Source organism: Arachis ipaensis, chromosome B03 (assembly GCF_000816755.2).
Source record: "Arachis ipaensis cultivar K30076 chromosome B03, Araip1.1, whole genome shotgun sequence".
In the NCBI taxonomy this organism is placed as follows: Eukaryota; Viridiplantae; Streptophyta; class Magnoliopsida; order Fabales; family Fabaceae; genus Arachis; species Arachis ipaensis.
The window spans coordinates 130,559,024-130,577,229 of record NC_029787.2 but is presented as its reverse complement, the minus strand read 5'-3'; the positions used below and the strand labels follow the sequence as shown (position 1 = coordinate 130,577,229).

Genomic DNA, 18,206 nt, shown 5'->3' with positions numbered 1-18,206 from the left:
CATTAAACTATAGATTTTATATTTATACATCTAAACGAATATAGTAAAAAAAAATTAAAAAATATTAGATGAATAAATTATTTTTATAATCAAATTCAAGAAGGTTTTTTTTTTTTACTTTTTCTTATGTGCCTCCTCCTTATTGTTAACTTAAGGTTGTTTATATTGTGTCACAAAATTATTAAACTAATTTGATTAAACTTAATTATCAAACTAACTTGGTGTAATTATGTAACATCATCATATAATTGTTTTCCAAAAAAAAAAAATGTAATACTCATATTACCATCCACTACAAATATTTTTGTTGAAGATGACCAACGCGATTTTTTTTAAGGTTTTTTAAGAACAACTAAAATTAAATAAATGGTCAAAATTAGTCTCTATAAAAGATTACACGTTCTTTAAATTGATCGTTGATTTTTTTTTTTTAATTAAATTCGTTCTTTAAAGATTTTAAATTAGTCATGTTAGTCCTTACATCACTTTGTTTATTGATGGTATCAAAATTTACTAATGTAATATGTTAAGTGACATTCTAACATACACATATGAGTCTTAATTAACTATTAACATGATTAGTTTATGAAATTAGATCAAATCAACTCCAAATTAAGGAATTTCAATACCTCAAGTACTGTCCTCAATTAAGTTTTGATTTGATCTAATTTCATAAACTAATAATGTTAATAGTCAATTAAGACTCCTAAATATATATTGGAACGCGCCTTAGATTATTCTATTTTTTTTTAGTAAAGCAAAGCAACCTTTCGCGCCAGGCGCTCACGTTTTTTGTCGTCTGGGTGGAAGCTGGCCGCAGTTTGTAAGTGTTAATCAGACATTACAAAGGAATCAACAATAGGTGGTTCCTCCGAGGAAGTGGCAGAGCCTATTGATAGATAGAATCAGCTCTCGATGGATTACCGCCGATTTCAGGTCACACAAGGCTAAACTTACCTCACTTTACTAGAAAAATAGCGGATAGAACATACCAGTTCATGCCATCAATCCTCCTTTGCTTTTTCTACTGATGACATTCTCTTACGAAATGAGGCGTTTTCAACTCTAGTTTCGAATGAGCTTCTCTCAATTATGAGTGTCACTTAATATGTTATATCAACAAACAAAATCACTTAATTTAATCTAATTAATGCAGTTGTTACAAAAAAAAAAAATTAAAGCTAATATAAAAAAAATTAAAACTAATAAAAAAAAAGGCCTAGGACTTCGAGAATTTCGATTTAGGACTAATTAATAGGACATATAATTATCACTATTAAATTTTATATGATAAATTGATAGAGGGACATAATGTGTCAATCGTTTATTATCATGGAGGATCAAATTGGTACTTTATTTTTTTTTAAGGGCTAATTAATCCAAAGTTGAAAACTCTAAGGACCTAACGATCACTTTACTCAACTTTTTACTATTTTATATTTTTTATTTATGTAAGACCGGTTCTACCAATTCAATCAGTAATTTATCGATTGAACCAATAAACTAATGAACCAATAACTTGATCGGTTTGATCACCAGTTCGGCTCTGACAACTATGGCTTTGGCAACTCTTTTCCTATCAGAGAAGTTGCAATTCACTCGTCCTATTAGAAATACAGAAGGTTTTGGTTGCGAAAGATTGAGACAATTCTTACCTTAATTTCTAATTTCTAATTTCTATGAGTACAAGTACGCTTTCGCACTATAATATATATATTCTTAAGGATTGAGTTTACAGAATTAAATAAATATTGAAAAAATACTGTAATTATTTTGAGAGACATGTATAAAAGCCAAATTTTAATATTATTCAGTCACCAAAAAATTTTTTAATATGTATTCATATTATACTGAACGTGAACAATCTTCAAATATTAATAAATAGACTTCCTTCGACTTCAGACTCCAAAACCAAACTGAGAGCCAACTTCCATTCACAAAAAGATAAATACGTGTTAAAAAAATTAACAGAATTAAATAAAAATAAGTGCTAGGGGCCAGTAATTTTGTGTTTTGTAGTCATCAATTGATCATTAATAATGTTTTTAATAGTGTAAAATTAAATCTAATAATATAAAATCATTCAATTTTTTTAATGGTTAAATGTTGACCAACATTTTAAAAAATTGCTAGTCTCCCAGATTTTTCCTTAAATAAATACTGCAATTGTTTTGAAAGACATGTATAAAAACCAAATTTAATATGTATTCATATTTTATGTGAACGTGAACAAGCTTCAAATATTAATACATAGACTTCCTTCGTCTTCAGACTCCAAAGCTAAGTTGAGAGCCAACTTTCATTCACAAAGAGATAGACACGTGTCAAAGAATGCATGAAGAAAAAAGAATCTCTTTACCTCTATACAAATTTACATCTGTATATTATAACTGTCCCGATTTAAAATATCATTAAAAATTAATTAAGTATTAAATAAAGTTAATATTATTGGTCAATTGCACCTTTTTTTATTTATAGTAAAATTGAATAGTAGCACCATTGATTTTTTTTTTCTCACAATATCCTCCAATCCGACATGTCAAAAACTAATTCGTCACATATTGAAGCTCTATTTAAGAATGTGTCATTGGCCATAATTGATAATAATGGCTAAATTCAAAATTATAACTTATGTTATTAAAGAGTTAAAGTAAAATTTCTTTTATCCCTAACATTATCCAAAATATTTTACTTTATCTTTAATGTTTAAGCTGTTCAAATTTTATACTTAACTGTTTAAATTATCTTAATTTTACTTTAATGTTTCTAATTTTGCCTTAATGATATAAGTGCTCAATTCTTAAGTTTGGCAATGTTGTCTTGTGTATGTTAATCTTTCTAATTTTGTTTCTTCAGTTTTTAATTTTTAATTAAAATTAATGTTTGGGACAAAAACAGCCAAGATATTGGTTGCATGCATGCATGCATTTTGCATATCAAGTTAAACTGCGAAAGCCAGTTCAGACTCTATATTAGGAAGGGAAAATATTTTAGTTAAAAATAGAAAACAGAAATATCAATATAGAATCATGAATAATATGTAATGCATTGCAGAACTAAAATTAAAATTAGAAGGCCTAAATAGGTGAAGGTGGCGTTGAAAAGGTCAACGGTGAAGAAAGGGAAATGCATATACATTATTATTTGGATTCCACATTTTGATGCTAACAAAACGGAGAAAGCTTTTCTAATTTGAGGCAAGTCCTGATGTTTGGACCCAAGCATGAACAGAGAGAGAGAGAGAGAGAGAGGCAAAGGGAAAGGAAAGGAAAGGAAAGGAAGAGGGAGAGGGTAGACTATCTTTGTTTCTATCCTCTTCTCTTTTCTTTTGTTCCCCTTGAGAGCTTAACAGTTTGAAGAAAAAGAAGCATCTTGTCCTGGTTCTCTCAACCTCCAGAAGCAGTTGGAGGTTGATGACAGATTAACCATCAGAATGGGTCCAAGCAAATTGAGAAGAGCCATTGGAGCAGTTAAGGATAAAACAAGCATAGGGCTAGCAAAGGTGGGAAGCAGCAGCTCACTGGGGGATCTTGAAGTGGCAATTGTGAAGGCAACAAGGCATGATGAGTACCCTGCTGAAGAGAAGCACGTTAGGGAGATCCTGAGCTTAACATGTTACTCGAGGGCCTACGTTAGCGCCTGCGTTAGCACCATCTCCAAGCGTCTAAGCAAGACAAAAAGTTGGACGGTTGCTTTGAAATCCCTCATTCTCATTCAAAGGCTACTATCAGATGGAGATCCTGCTTATGAGCAAGAAATATTCTTCTCAACTAGGCGCGGCACTCGCCTTCTCAACATGTCTGATTTCAGGGACAGGTCCTATTCTAGTTCTTGGGATTTCTCTGCATTTGTGCGCACCTACGCCCTGTATCTTGATGAAAGGCTTGAGTACAAGATGCAGAACAGGCGCGGAAAGCGCAGCAGGTTTGGTTTTGATGAAGATGATGAGCAAAGACAAAGAGATAAAGACAGAGACAGAGAAAGATATATATACAGAGATAAAGATAAAGATAAAGACAAGGATCTTGATATTGAAGTCAGTACAAAAGCCACACCTTTGAATGATTTTAGGACCGAGCTACTATTTTCCAAGATGCAGCATTTGCAGTTGCTTCTTGAACGCTTTATAGCTTGCCGTCCCACAGGTTTGTAGTAGCACAGAACAAACAAATTCACATTATCTTATTTATTCCCTTAGTTGATTCTTATTGTTGTTTTCAACATGGCAGGAGTGGCAAAGACCCATCGTATTGTGATAGTGGCTCTGTATCCTATTGTGAAGGAGAGCTTTCAAATATATCATGATATGACAGAGATCATGAGCATCTTAATCGATCGTTTCGCCGAAGAGATGGAGGTACAAGAATGCAGCAAAGTGTATGATGTTTTCTGCCGCGTTGGAAAGCAGTACGATGAGCTAGACATGTTCTATACCTGGTCCAAGTCCATAGGCATTGGGCGCGCATTCGAGTATCCGGATTTAGAGAAGGTAACAGCCAAGAAACTGGAGCTCATGGATAACTACATCAGAGAGAAGTCCAGAATAGCCAAATGTAGAAAACTAGAACAACAAGAACATCAAAGTGAAGATGAAAAAGCAGAGGAATCTGAACCACAGGAGGATATGAATGCAATTAAGGCGCTGCCGCCGCCAGAAGAAGTAAAGGAGGAGCCAGTAGAAGAAACAAAGGAAGCAGAGCCCAAGAATGAAGAGCCAGAGCAAACAGAGGGGGATCTATTGAATCTAGGAGATGATACAGTGACAAGTCATGAATATGGGGACAAACTAGCCTTGGCATTGTTTGATGGGGCTGCACCAGCAACAAATAGTGACACCAAAGCTCTTCCATGGCACGCTTTTGATGATTCAGCAGATTGGGAAACAGCATTGGTTCAATCAGCAAGCAACTTGTCCAACCAGAAGCCATCACTTGGGGGAGGCTTTGACACCTTGTTGTTGGATGGTATGTACCAACATGGAGCTGCATATTCAGCCATGCAAGGACCAGGTTATGGGGTAAGTGGCAGCAATAGTAGCCTCGCACTAGGCTCGGCTGGAAGACCTGCCATGCTAGCATTGCCAGCACCACCATCTCCGGCAGGTGGTTTGAGTTCGTTTGGTGCAGACCCTTTTGCAGCTTCATTGGCTGTGGCACCTCCACACTACGTTCAAATGTCAGAGATTGAAAAGAAACAGAGGTTGTTGATGGAGGAGCAACTAATGTGGCAGCAATATGCAAACCGTGGGATGCAGATGCAGGGACAAGTTGCATACCCAAATGTACAAGCTAACAATACGTACATGGGAGGGTATCAACAGAACTATTGGGGCTATTCTCATTAAAGAGAAATTTTTAAATCCTACAAAGGAAACCACATTCTTCCTCCACATGAATCTTATACAAATGATTCATTTTGAAAAAAAAAAATGTGAAAAGTAATAGAAATCCACTTGAATAAAAGATGGAAATGAAATGTCGAGTGAGAGTCTTTTGCTTCACGGAAGGTGAAATCATTAAATTAGAAACATTGCTTCATTAGTTTGGACATACCTCATCACTGTCCCTTTCTTCGTTGTTTCATTGTTAGTGTCTTGCAACTGGTTTAACCGCATGAGTGTATTGAGTTGTCTTAAGTACTCTTATAGAATGCTAACTAGAATCACAATCAACGATATTCAACCACTCGGAAATTATCAACTGTCCACACGATATACTTTTCTCCAAGGCCACGGTGGAGTGAATTGATTCTATGAAGCAGCATTTCTTTTTTTTATTTCGTTTTTCTCTTTTGGGAGTGGTTGTTGCTGTGTGTGATAGAAAGGAAGCAACATTTGTTACAGCCTTATATCAAATGAAACATTTATTCTCATCATTTAACTGCTAAGCACCTTATGCATTATGCAGATTTAAAAAGTATACCATCAAAATACGGCCATGCATCGCGTACCAGACAAAATACAAATGTACGGCCAAGAAAACAAAGGATACTAGTCATTGATATTAGAATACTTCTCAAACGCAACGTACAAAATTTAAGTATAGCTAACAGATCTTCAGACTTTTAAGAACTTAACACTGGCAAAAAGAAAATGCTGCAAATAGCAAAGGATAAAAAACAAAATAAGATGAAACAGCAAACTGGAGCAATGAAATTAGAAGAGGGAAGTTCCTTTTCCCTTCTTGTCACCACCAATCTCAAAGTGCTTGCATCTCTGCAAAAAAGAAACATGGAGGAACACCATTAGGTACTACTACTCTACGCAGCCCAAACCCAAGAAGACAATGGTGAAAGAAACAAGACCACATGTCAATACCTTAATAGGATGCTGGGAGACATGTTTGCAGCCCTGGCATTGAAGCCTCAACACAATTTTCTTGGTGGTCTTGGCCTATTTTTAACAGAACATAAATCAACAATCTAAGTAACAGCTCAATTACAAATCAACTTTAACGAGTATCACAACAATTGACCAATACCTAAGGAGATTAATAATCTATTCCTCTAAATTACATCACCTAACTGATATCTATCCTACAGAAAAAAAGGATCTGAAAAAGCATGATCTTTTAGGACTATTTAGACCACTAAACCCCCTTCCCTCCTCAATTTTTTCTCTAGGATTGAACCCTAAAGTCTAGGACAGGCTACCCTGCAAGTAATGAAAAAAGGTGATAAGGATTAGACTTACCTTTTTGTGGAAGACGGGCTTGGTCTGGCCACCATAACCGGATTGCTTGCGGTCATAACGGCGCTTACCCTGAGCGGCGATGCTATCCTTGCCCTTCTTGTATTGGGTAACCTTGTGAAGAGTGTGCTTCCTGCACTCCTTGCTCTTGCAGTACGTCTTCTTTGTCTTCGGAACGTTCACCTACACATATCGATCAATTCACTGAAATCAACGAAACCAATTCAAAATTGAACAATTTAAGGGCTCAGAAAGGAAGGAGAGGTCTACCATGGTAGCGGCGGTGGTGAAGCTGTTGCAGGGGATCGTAACACTCGTGTGGAGCTCTGCACCTGCGAAAATTGGAAGCGAAGAACGGTGCTTGGGTTTTATTGGCTTTGGGAATTAGGGTTAAAGGGTCCTATCGCAGGTTGGGCTTTAACTGGGTAAGAGAGATGGACTGTGGCCCATTAACAGGTTATTCATACCAATTGGATTCTTTTATTTTTCTACACTTCTCAATCCCTAAGAAATTTAAACTCCCAAATCGGTCTCTATCTACTTTGATATATGTACGTTTCAGTCCATGTCTATTATCCTTTTCGATCCCTAATCAGTAACTGAAACGTACATATATCAAAGTAAATAGAGACCAATTTGAGTGTTTAGATTTTTTAAGAGGTGGAAAGTCCATCGAACAAATGATTAAGAATCAGAAATGACATTTACTCTTTTTCTTTTAGGTGTCGTATCAGAGTGACTCTTTTTGAGGTGTGACTCTTTTCGAGGTACAATTTAAAAAGAAACATTTCTTGAACCAAAGACAAAACAAATAATAGCCATCTTTAATTATGGGTCTACCTCAAGTTTTAGTTGTTTTGGTTTTCTAAGTTTTATGGTGATAATATTGCAAGCTCCTCATTTTTTGGTTTTAGTTTCACAAGCGCATATATTTTCTATATAAATTTTGGCTAAGTACGTTAATTTATCACAAAAATATTAAAAAAGCAATGAAGTTATTAATTATTCAATATTATTTTATCGTTTTTCAAACCTCCAAAAAGTACTTTTTATTTTTGATATTGAATTAATAGTAATATTTTTTTAGATGGTAAATATTTAGGATATCAATCTCAAATATAAAATCGTTTAATTTAAGATACAAAAATTGGANAATTAAAATTAAAAATATATTAATATTTAAATCAAACGGTCTGATTTCAACGCAATAAATTAAAAGATTAAAACATGCAATTCGGATTGTCCGACTTGCCTCTACCTCATGATTTTGTAGAATCCTGCTACACATCCATGTATCCATGTATTCAAGTCGGTCCAAACCCAAATCCATTCACCCGCATTAATGAAGCGTGAATACATGCGCCCGACACCACTCGTTAGTGATTCGCGCTCATTATGAAAAAACGTTACTTTTTCCTCAATATGAAACCATTACACAAAATCGCTCATTCTCTTCGAATCTCTCTCAAAATCACTCAAACTTCACTCACGTTCTCTGCGAAAACCACCAGTGGAAAAGAATCGCGAGAAGATTTCGCAAGGAACAAGCAAAACCAAATGAAAACAGCAACAGAGACGGACAAATGTATGAGAAAAACTACTGTTCATTTGAAATCTTGCAATATAGCGTTTCTCCTAGTTGCATTTTAGGTTTACTGGATTGATTTGCTTCTTTTAGTAGATCGACGTATTCTGATTGCATTTTTACAGTGTAAATAGGGCTTTGAATAAAATTTGTTCTTATTTTCATACAGTTAAGTGAATAGTGTAACTAGCGCTTTGAACTTGATTATTACTCTGTTCAGTTCTTCTTTTGCATAGAGAAATACTATTCTTGATGATTGAAAGCTTATAACGATTTATTGACCACATTAATTGTGTTCGGTTCGGTGGCTTTGTTGATTTTCATTTACTTGATATTTAGTGTATTCAGGGTTTAGGGTTTATTCTGATTGTATTTTTACAGTTTAACTAGAGCTTTGAATGAAATTTGTTCTTATTTTCATTCAGTTCAATGGATAGTGAATGTGTGTCCTCTCAATATTTGTTCTTATAACGATTTATTTACCACATTAATTGTGTTCGGTTCAGTGGCCTTGTTGATTTTTATTTACTTTATATTTAGTGTGTTCAGGGTTTAGGATTTATTCTGATTGCATTTTTACAGTTTAACTAGGGTTTTGAATGAAATTTGTTCTTATTTTCATTCAATTCAGTGAATAGTGTAACTAGGGCTTTGAACTTAATTGTTACTCTGTTGAGTTGACTTCTTTTGCATGGAGAAATAATATTCTTGATGATTGAAAGTTTATAACAATTTATTTACCACATGAATTGTGTTCGGTTCGGTGGGCTTGGTGATTCTCATTCACTTGATATTTAGTGTGTTCAGGATTTAGCATTATTCTGATTGCATTTTTACAATGTAACTAGGGCTTTGAATGAAATTTGTTCTTATTTTCATTTAGTTTAGTGGATAGTGTAACTAGGGCTTTGAACTTGATTGTTACTCTATTCAGTTGACTTCTTTTGCATGGAGAAATCCTATTCTTGATGATTGAAAGTTTATAATGATTTATTCACCACATGAACGTTGTTCGGTTCGGTGTGCTTGATGATTTTCATTCACTTGATATTTAGTGTGTTCAGAGTTTAGGATTATTCTGATTGCATTTTTACAGTATAACTAGGGTTTTGAATGAAATTTTTTCTTATTTTCATTTAGTTCAGTGGATAGTGTAACTAGGACTTTGAACTTGATTGTTAGTCTATTCAGTTGACTTCTTTTGCATAGAGAAATCCTATTCTTAATGATTGAAACTTTATAATGATATTTAGTGTATTCGGGGTTTAGAGTTATTCAGATTGCATGCAGTAATGCTTTTCTAGCTGTTTCATTATTTATCATGTTTTATTCAGTGCATCAAAGGGTTCGGTTCAGTGGGCTGGGACATTTTAATTGACTTGATTAAGATATGCATACTTGTGCTTGTCAGTGTATTGAGTGAAGTATTGACAAATTTTTTTCATTACAGCAAAACTCAAGAAGACAATGGTGACAAAGAACGAGAAGCCGCGCTATAACGTAATCACATTAAATATATTTATCTACTTTCATTCGAATAATATCTATTTTGTATTATAAATATATCATCACATTCTATTTCAAAACTTGCAGAAAATTCATTATTGCAGATGCCAAACAAAGGCAATAGCAACAGTGTTTGAGAATATGAGTCAGGAAAAGAGAGATATAATTGAAGAAATAGGATTTGGCCCTGGCGCATGTCCCGGAAATGAATGTCTCACACACCCTCTTGAGAGAATTGATTGATTGCTATGATGAGTATGATGGATTCCCGAAAACTCTCCAGGAAAAATATATATAACTCCTCACAAGGTAGCAGCTACACTAGGCATAACCAACGGCGGTAATACACTTTCCACTTCCTGCTTAATTTTGGTTCATTGATTCCTTTAATTTTGATTTATTAGGGTACAGAAAATTAAACTGAGCCTTTTTAGCTGATTTGTTGCTATTAAAATATTGTAGAGAATCATTTTGCTGAAAAGATTGATTATGGCAGACTGAATGAGGCAGACAAGGTCTGTGCTGGATATGAGTGTTGAATGGGAGGAGAACTGGCAAAAATTCAAGAGGAATTTTGTCGTATTCGTACAAAAGTGCTTCTTGCTGCCGACGACGGTAAGCGTGGCCTCCCCAATCCATAAGCCGCCTATCTTTCATGTGGATAACATCCAAGAGTGGGATTGGGCAAAACATGTGCTCAGCTTCTTGAGAAAAGGAATTGAAAACAAGTGAAAGGAAAATAAACAGTCCGTTGACGATTGTGTTTTCGTTTTGATGCTGATATACTTCCATGAAACCAAGTTTTCTCGTCTGTTCGGACTTGATGCTCCCCCGGCACCGTGGGTGGCCCATTGGACAAAGCAGATGATGCTCGATTGGATTTCGGAGGAAGCAATAGACACATTGGTAAATTAAACAAAAAACCCCCTAAAATTTCGTTTCAAATGCTTCTAAAATACTCTGTTAACTAAATAAGCGTGTGTTTTAGGTTATAATTAATTTATTTCTCCTAGTTGCAATTGTTAGTGTGTTCATTTGAATCCTTGTACATGCAGAAACGTTTTTCTTGATGATTAAAAGTTTGTCACGTTTTATTCACCATATGAATCTTGTTCAGTTCGGTGGGCTTGCTCCCTTTGGTTCACCTGATTGTTAGTGTGCTTATTTGAATCCTTGTGCATGCAAAAACGTTTTTTTTTTTATGTTTAAACGTTTGTCACGTTTTATTCACCATATGAATCTTGTTCGGTTCGGTGGGCTTGCTCCCTTTGGTTCACCTGATTGTTAGTGTGTTTAATTGAGTCCTTGTGCATGCAAAAATATTTTTTTTATGATTAAATAATTATCACGTTTTATGGTGTTTTATTCAGCACATTAGTATCGTTCGGTTCAGTGGTTTGCTCATGTTGATTCAGCTTATTGTTAGTGTATTTCTCATTAAATAAGTTTCTATTTTAGGGACTTCTGTATAGAAAGCAAATAAAGAAGGAAAAAACAAAAACAAAGAAATTAGAGAAGAAAGAAAAAGGAAATAAAGAAAAAAGAAAATTGTTTATCTGGATTCTTCTTCAGAAGAAGACAGATTTTCCAAATCTGAATCTGAATCTAAATTTGACAAAACACCACCAACAAAGAGAACAAGACAGCATAGGGTGGTTAAAAAACAAAAGCTTGTTGAGACAGATTCAGAAATAACAACACAAACTAAAAGCAATCCCACGGATTTAGAAAGCAAAGGTGAATCCAAAAACTAGTAAGTTTGATCTTCATATTGATTCATTTAACTTGTATTTGCTTAAAGTTGTTCTTATGCGCTTATTCTTATGTATTGCAGAGAAGAAGAAATTGAAAAAAGTGCCACAAAGAAAAGAAAACAACCACAGAATGTGGTTAAAAAATAAAGCAAAAAAAGGAAGCCTGTGCCAATAGATTCAGAGAGCACAAGCAAATCTGAAAGCCAGTAAGTATTATGTATGCTTGTTAAGTAAATTACAAATGTGATATTGTTCAATGGAGTTGCTCAAGTTGAGTTCTTTTTAATCTTAAAATATTTTTCTTGATGATTGAATGTTCATCACCATCTACTACCACCATCACTACCACTATCAGATTTAGCATCTTCATCATCATTTACAATGACCAAAAAATCACTAATAAATTTTTTAATAATCACCATTTATCTAAAAAAAAGACGGAAAAGGCAGAGGCAGTAATCACAGTAACCATAACCAAAATTAAAAAAAATCACAGGAGAACGAAAGAGATGAGGGAGACGGTGAGAGAAGGAGCAGAGGAAGGTGCTGCAATTTTTTTGGGTCACGAGCGTTAGATGGCGACATTAACTTGCTGTGTCGAGAGGATTGGACGGTGTTGCGACTCGCTGTGGGTTGGATGGTATTGTGACTCTGTGTCGCGAGCGATGTATGGCGAGGGCGACAGATCTGGACGAGTGGTGGCAGCGATGCAGAGGCGGCGCATATCCGAGAAAGGCGACGATAGAAGAGCGCACGAAGGAGACACAAATTTAAAAACGCAAGAAAGAAGAGTGTGGCGATGGAGAGAGAGTGGACCGTCGGAGGATGGAGGCATGGCGGTGGTGACAGGATCTATGGCTGAGGAGAAGAATCTGGAGAGAGGTAGAAGACTAACGAAGAAGGAAGAGGAAGTAGAGAAAGGAGTTAGGATAGGGTTGAGGTAGGGATAAGGCTGGAATTTTTAAAATTAACTAGGGATAAAAGTAGAAAAAAATTGTGTCTCATAAGTTGTGTCTCAATGTCTCAGCTTTAAGGAGAGACACTGAAAACATGTATTCTGCGTGTATCTGTGTACCACCGTGTCCTTCAAAATTCGTGTCTCAGCAAACAAACAGTGAACGCGTACCACCGTGTCTATGTACCACTGTCCATGTCTAAGCAAACAAACGCAGCCTAATGTACGCAATCAATAAATAGAATTACCTGTCATTCTTCTTATTCTCTCTTCTCCTTCCCTCGAACCGTAATCCTTATTTTCATAATACGTTATCAGCACGAGTTCTACTCTACGGCTAAATAATTATCTTTTCCTTACTACTCACTTTATTTTCTCCTATTTTTTCAAATATCATTGTCAATTTTTTATATATATACATTCACATTTTTTTTATATATATACCACACATAAATAACTATTTCATCATTTTTTTATAAATGCGTTTTTCTTTTTTTTCTTTGTTTTAATCCATATATGGAAATCATGTAATATCATGTACGTAATGCCATCTTTTTTTCTTTCCTCAGTTTTGTACGACATTTTTCCCTTTCTTTCTTTGATAGTTTTTCATTTTTTTCTTTAGTTTGTTATATTATTATTCTTATTTGATTTATTTATATTATTTATTTTTAATTATTTATTTGTTTTTATTTATAGAGCTATATATCATGTCAAATTTGTAAAAACTTGAATTTGCCGCCCTTGATTTAACCGCAAAAATTATTTAGAATGGGCGGTTGATGCTGAAACTCACTTGGTATCTAAAAAGCTTGAAGATACCATAAAAAAAGAGGTACAATCGTCAAGCGAAGATAAGGTTAAGGCACTAATTTTTCTGCGTCATCATCTCCATGAGGGGTTGAAAGTAGAATACTTGACTGTTAAAGATTCACAAGAACTATGGACAAATTTGAAAGAGAGATATAAACACTAAACGGTTATATTATTGCCTAAAGCTCGTTATGAGTGGATACACTTAAGACTGCAAGATTTTAAAACAGTATGTCAATACAATTCTGAACTTATTAAAATAAGTTCTCAACTGAAATTGTGAGGCCAAAATGTCACAGATGATGACTTAATGGAAAAAACTTATTCCACATTTCACGCTTCTAACGTGCTGTTGCAACAACAGTACCTTGAAAAGGGTTTCAAAAGGTATTCTGATCTAATAGGTTGTCTCCTATTGGCAGAATAAAATAATGAATTATTGATGAAAAATCATGAAATCCCTCCTACTAGCTCAACCGCTTTCCCTGAAGTGAATGCGACATTTTTTTAACATAAAAGAAATCACGATCAAAATATTGGTCGAAATTGTGGCTGTGGACGTGGACGTGGACGTGGGCGTGGGCGTGGCAAATGGAACAATAGGGTTCCTACTCATAATCAAAAGTGGAATAAACATGAAAAGCGTGCTCCGGGCAACAATTCACAAAATGTAAAAAATTTGTGCAATAATTGATGCGGATTAAAAGGTCATTGGTCGCGTACATGTCATACTCCTGGGCATTTTGTCAAGTTATGGCAAGACTCTATCAAGAGAAAAGGGCAAAAACAAGAGACTAATTTGACTATTCAAAGAGATGAAGTTGAAGCTAACGGTGTTGAAACGAATTTAAAATCTACCGATAATATCTATGCAGACTTTGATGACTTCCTTGACCTTTGATTTTGGTGGCCCAAGCAATTACAGTTTTTTTTGGGATAATGCAATTTTCTTTTTAGAAGAATATTAATCAAGAAATCTTTTATTTTAGATAATTTTTTTAGCTAGTTTCTTTTTTGATTTCCTTTCTCCCTTTGATTGTAATTTCAAGTTATCTTTTAAATTTCTTTTGATTCTTTTTTCATTAATGGTAATTTTTATTTTTCGTAATGAAGATATGGATATTTCTCACGCTTTGCTCAAATTTAACAATGAAGAAGCATGTCTTGCTGACAGTACTTCAACACATACAATACTTAGAGACAAAAGATATTTTATCTCTCTTGTTACATAGAAAGCAAATGTAAGTACGATTGTAGATAGTGCAAAAACGATTGAAGGCTCTGGAAGAGCTACTATAGTATTACCTAAAGGAACTAAGTTCTTCATAAATAATGCACTACTATCAAGTAAGTCTCATAGAAACTTGCTATGTTTTAAAGATATCTGCCAAAATGGATACCATGTAGAAATTGCAAGAGAAGAAAACAACGAATATCTTTATATTACAACTATGTGATCAGAAAAAAATGCATGTTGGGAAAACTACATACTCTTTCTTCAGGTTTGTACTACACCACTATTAGCAATATGGAATCACATGCCATAGTAAATCAGAAGTTTACAAATACAAATATATTTACAATTTCGCATGACCGGTTAGGTCATCCGAGTTCAATTATGATGAGAAGAATCATCAAGAATTCATCTGGTCATCCTCTAAAAGAACATAAAATCATCCAATTTAATGAATTCTCATGTGCTGCATGTTCTCAAGGAAAGTTAATTACAAGACTTTCTCGAGAAAATATTGGGATCAAATCACCATCTTTTCTGGAATGCCTCCTGGTGATATATGTGGGCCTATTCACCACCATGTGGACCATTTAAATATTTCATAGTTTTAATAGATGCATTTTTACGATGGTCTCACATTTGTTTATTATCAACTCGCAACATCGCATTTGCGAGATTATTAGCTCAAATAATTAAATTTAAAACTCATTTTTCAGACTATGTTATAAAGGCAATACGCCTTGATAATGCTAGTGAATTTAGGTCACAATCATTTAATGATTATTGTGTGTCAACTAAAATTACTATAGAAGAGTCTGTTGCTCATGTACACACTCAGAATGATCTAGCAGAATCATTGATTAAACACCTTTAGTTAATAGTTAGACCATTACTTATGAGAACTAAACTGCCCATTTCAGCATGGGGGATGCTGTTTTGCATGCTGCAGCACTTATACGCTTAAAACCAACAAGTTACCTAGAATCCTCCCATTTACAACTAGCTTGCGGTCAGGAGCCAAATATTTCTCATCTTAGAATATTTGAATGTGCGGTTTATGTCTCAATTACTCCACCACAACGTATAAAGATGGGACCCCAAAGAAGATTGCGGATATATGTTAGTTATGAATCCCTGTAAATTATAAAATATCTTGAACCTACGACGGATGATTTATTTAAGGCAAGATTTTCTTATTGCCACTTTGATGGAACAAATTTTCTAAAATTAGGGGGAGAAAATAAGTAGTTGGAAAAGGAAACTACTTGGAATACATTGTTGTTATTACATTTAGATCCTCATACTAGACAATGTGAAATAGAAGTACAAAGGTTAATTCATATATAAAATATTACAAACCAATTGTCAAACACATTTGTTAACCTAAAGAGAGCAACAAAATCTCACATTCCAGCTACAAATGCACTAATAAAAACAAGTATTTCGGAAAGTCAAATTGTTAGTGCAAATGAAAGCAATCCGCGCCTAAAGCGTGGAAGGCCAATCGGTTCTAAGGATAAAAATCTCCGGAAAAGGAGAAAGATAATCAATCATGATGGTCACAATATGGAGGCAAATACTCAAAGGGGATCCGAAGACATAACTATTGATGAAACCTCTGAAAAGGTTTAGATACCTGGAAATGAAGAGATTTCGATAAGTTATGTCACTACCAGAAAAATATGGGACCGAAAGAATACTGTTGTCGACAACATTTTTGCTTATAATATTGCTGTAGAAATAGTAAAGCAAGATGAGAATTATAAACCAAAATCTATCAAAGAATGCAGATAGAGAGGTGATTGGCCAAAATGAAAAGACGCAATTCACGCTGAATTAACTTCACTTAGAAAACGTAAAGTTTTTAGTTCTATAGTCAAAACACCTGAAGGTATAGAACCAGTTGGATACAAGTAGATTTTTATGCGCAAACAAAATGAGAAAAATGAAATAGAAAGATACAAAGCACGACAGTATCACAACGGTTCTCACAAAAACCTAGTATTGACTATGTAAAAACATATTCTCCTGTGATGGATTCAATAACATTAAGATATCTAATTAGTCTGGCTGTGCATGAAAAGCTTGACATGTGCCTAATGGATGTTGTTACAGCCTATTTATATGGCTCAATTGATAACGAAATTTATATGAAAGTCCCTGAAGGATTCAAAGTCCCTGAAGCATACAATAATTCTCCGGAGATTTGTTCAGCAAAATTACAAAAATCTTTGTATGGATTAAAACAATCTGGACTTATGTAGTATAAACGTCTCAGTGAGTACTTATTGAAAAATACATTCAAAAATGATTGTATATGCCCATGTGTGCTCATAAAAAATCTAAATCCAAATTTGTTATTATTGCAGTATATGTTAATGATTTAAATATTATTGGATGACCTGAAGAGATTCCAAAAACTATGGATTATTTAAAAAGAGAATTTGAAATGAAAGATCTTAGTAAAATAAAATTTTGTCTTGGTTTACAAATTGAATACTTGAAGGATGGTATATTCATCCATCAGTCAACTTATACTGAGAAACTTTTGAAAAAAATTTACCTGGACAAGGCAATGGTGGTGAGATCACTAGATGTGAATCAAGATACATTTCGACCATGTGAAAATAATGAGGAGCCCTTTGATCCTGAAGTACCCTATCTTAGTGCTATTGGCACACTAATGTATCTCGCTAACAATACTAGACCAAATATAGCCTTTTCAGTAAACTTGTTATCGAGATTTAGCTCCTGTCCAACTCGAAGACATTAAAATGGTGTTAAACATATATTAAGATATCTTCAACGATCTGTTGATAAGGGTTTATTTTACTCCAACGAATTAACGTTTCAATTAATTGGATATGCAGATGTAGGTTTTCTTTTTTATCCGCATAAAGGTAGATCACAAACAGATTATTATTCACATGTGAAGGCACGGCTATATCCTGACACTCAACAAAGCAAACTATAGTTGCAATATCCTCAAATCATGCAGAAATATTAGCGATTCATGAAACAACTCGAGAATGTGTTTGGCTTAGGTCAATCACCCAGCATGTCCAAGATATGTGTGGCTTACCTATGAAGAAAATACCAACAGTCATACACGAATATAACTTTGCTTGTATACATCAACTAAAAGAATGATACATCAAAGGAGATAAAACAAAGCACATTTCACCAAAGTTCTTCTACTCTCATGATCTTCAACAAAGTGGTGATATAGATGTTTAACAAATTCGTTTCAATGATAATTTAGCAGATATGTTCACTAGAGCACTATCTACTTCAACATTTGAAAAGCTAGTATACAAGATAGGAATGCATCGACTAAGAGATATCAAGTGATGTAATTATCAGAGGGAGTAATACGGGTTGTACTTTTTTCCCTAACCATGGTTTTTATCCCATTTTAAATTTTTTCTGGTAAGGTTTTTAACGAGGCCGCTACCTAACATATTACAAGAAAGTGTACTCTTTTTCCTTCATTATATTTTTTTTAGTAAGGTTTTTTTAATAAGGCACTTGTCTACCATTACTACTAAGGATATCCAAGAGGGAGTGTTATAAATATATTTATTGTGGATGGCCTAGCGAGGTGTTGGCCTGTTGGGCCCTTAGTTAAAAGTTGGACCCTTAGCTATAAATAGCCCCTTTCATATTCTCTA

General features: G+C 34.4%; 2 protein-coding genes across 2 annotated transcripts; one reads left to right on the top strand and one right to left on the bottom strand.

Moving 5' to 3' along the window:
• On the top strand, positions 3,213–6,092 carry LOC107633875 (putative clathrin assembly protein At1g03050). The gene is made up of 2 exons (XM_021119885.1): positions 3,213–4,145; positions 4,230–6,092. Exons 1-2 carry the CDS (start codon positions 3,434–3,436, stop codon positions 5,342–5,344), a joined length of 1,827 nt encoding a protein of 608 aa, XP_020975544.1. The 5' UTR covers positions 3,213–3,433; the 3' UTR covers positions 5,345–6,092.
• Positions 5,966–7,114, bottom strand: LOC107631609 (60S ribosomal protein L44). Its single transcript, XM_016335098.2, has 4 exons — positions 6,959–7,114; positions 6,692–6,871; positions 6,317–6,391; positions 5,966–6,214 (listed from the first exon to the last, which is right to left on the bottom strand). Exons 1-4 carry the CDS (start codon positions 6,959–6,961, stop codon positions 6,155–6,157), a joined length of 318 nt encoding a protein of 105 aa, XP_016190584.1. The 5' UTR covers positions 6,962–7,114; the 3' UTR covers positions 5,966–6,154.

Excerpts from the sequence above, each read along its gene's own strand:
- LOC107633875 (XM_021119885.1), top strand. The coding sequence starts at position 3,434 with ATGGGTCCAAGCAAATTGAGAAGAGCCATTGGAGCAGTTAAGGATAAA. Across the intron at positions 4,146-4,229 it reads TATAGCTTGCCGTCCCACAG|GAGTGGCAAAGACCCATCGT; the intron begins GTTTGTAGTAGC and ends TCAACATGGCAG.
- LOC107631609 (XM_016335098.2), bottom strand. Across the intron at positions 6,392-6,691 it reads AGCCCGTCTTCCACAAAAAG|GCCAAGACCACCAAGAAAAT; the intron begins GTAAGTCTAATC and ends TGTTAAAAATAG. Across the intron at positions 6,215-6,316 it reads TCTCCCAGCATCCTATTAAG|AGATGCAAGCACTTTGAGAT; the intron begins GTATTGACATGT and ends TCTTTTTTGCAG.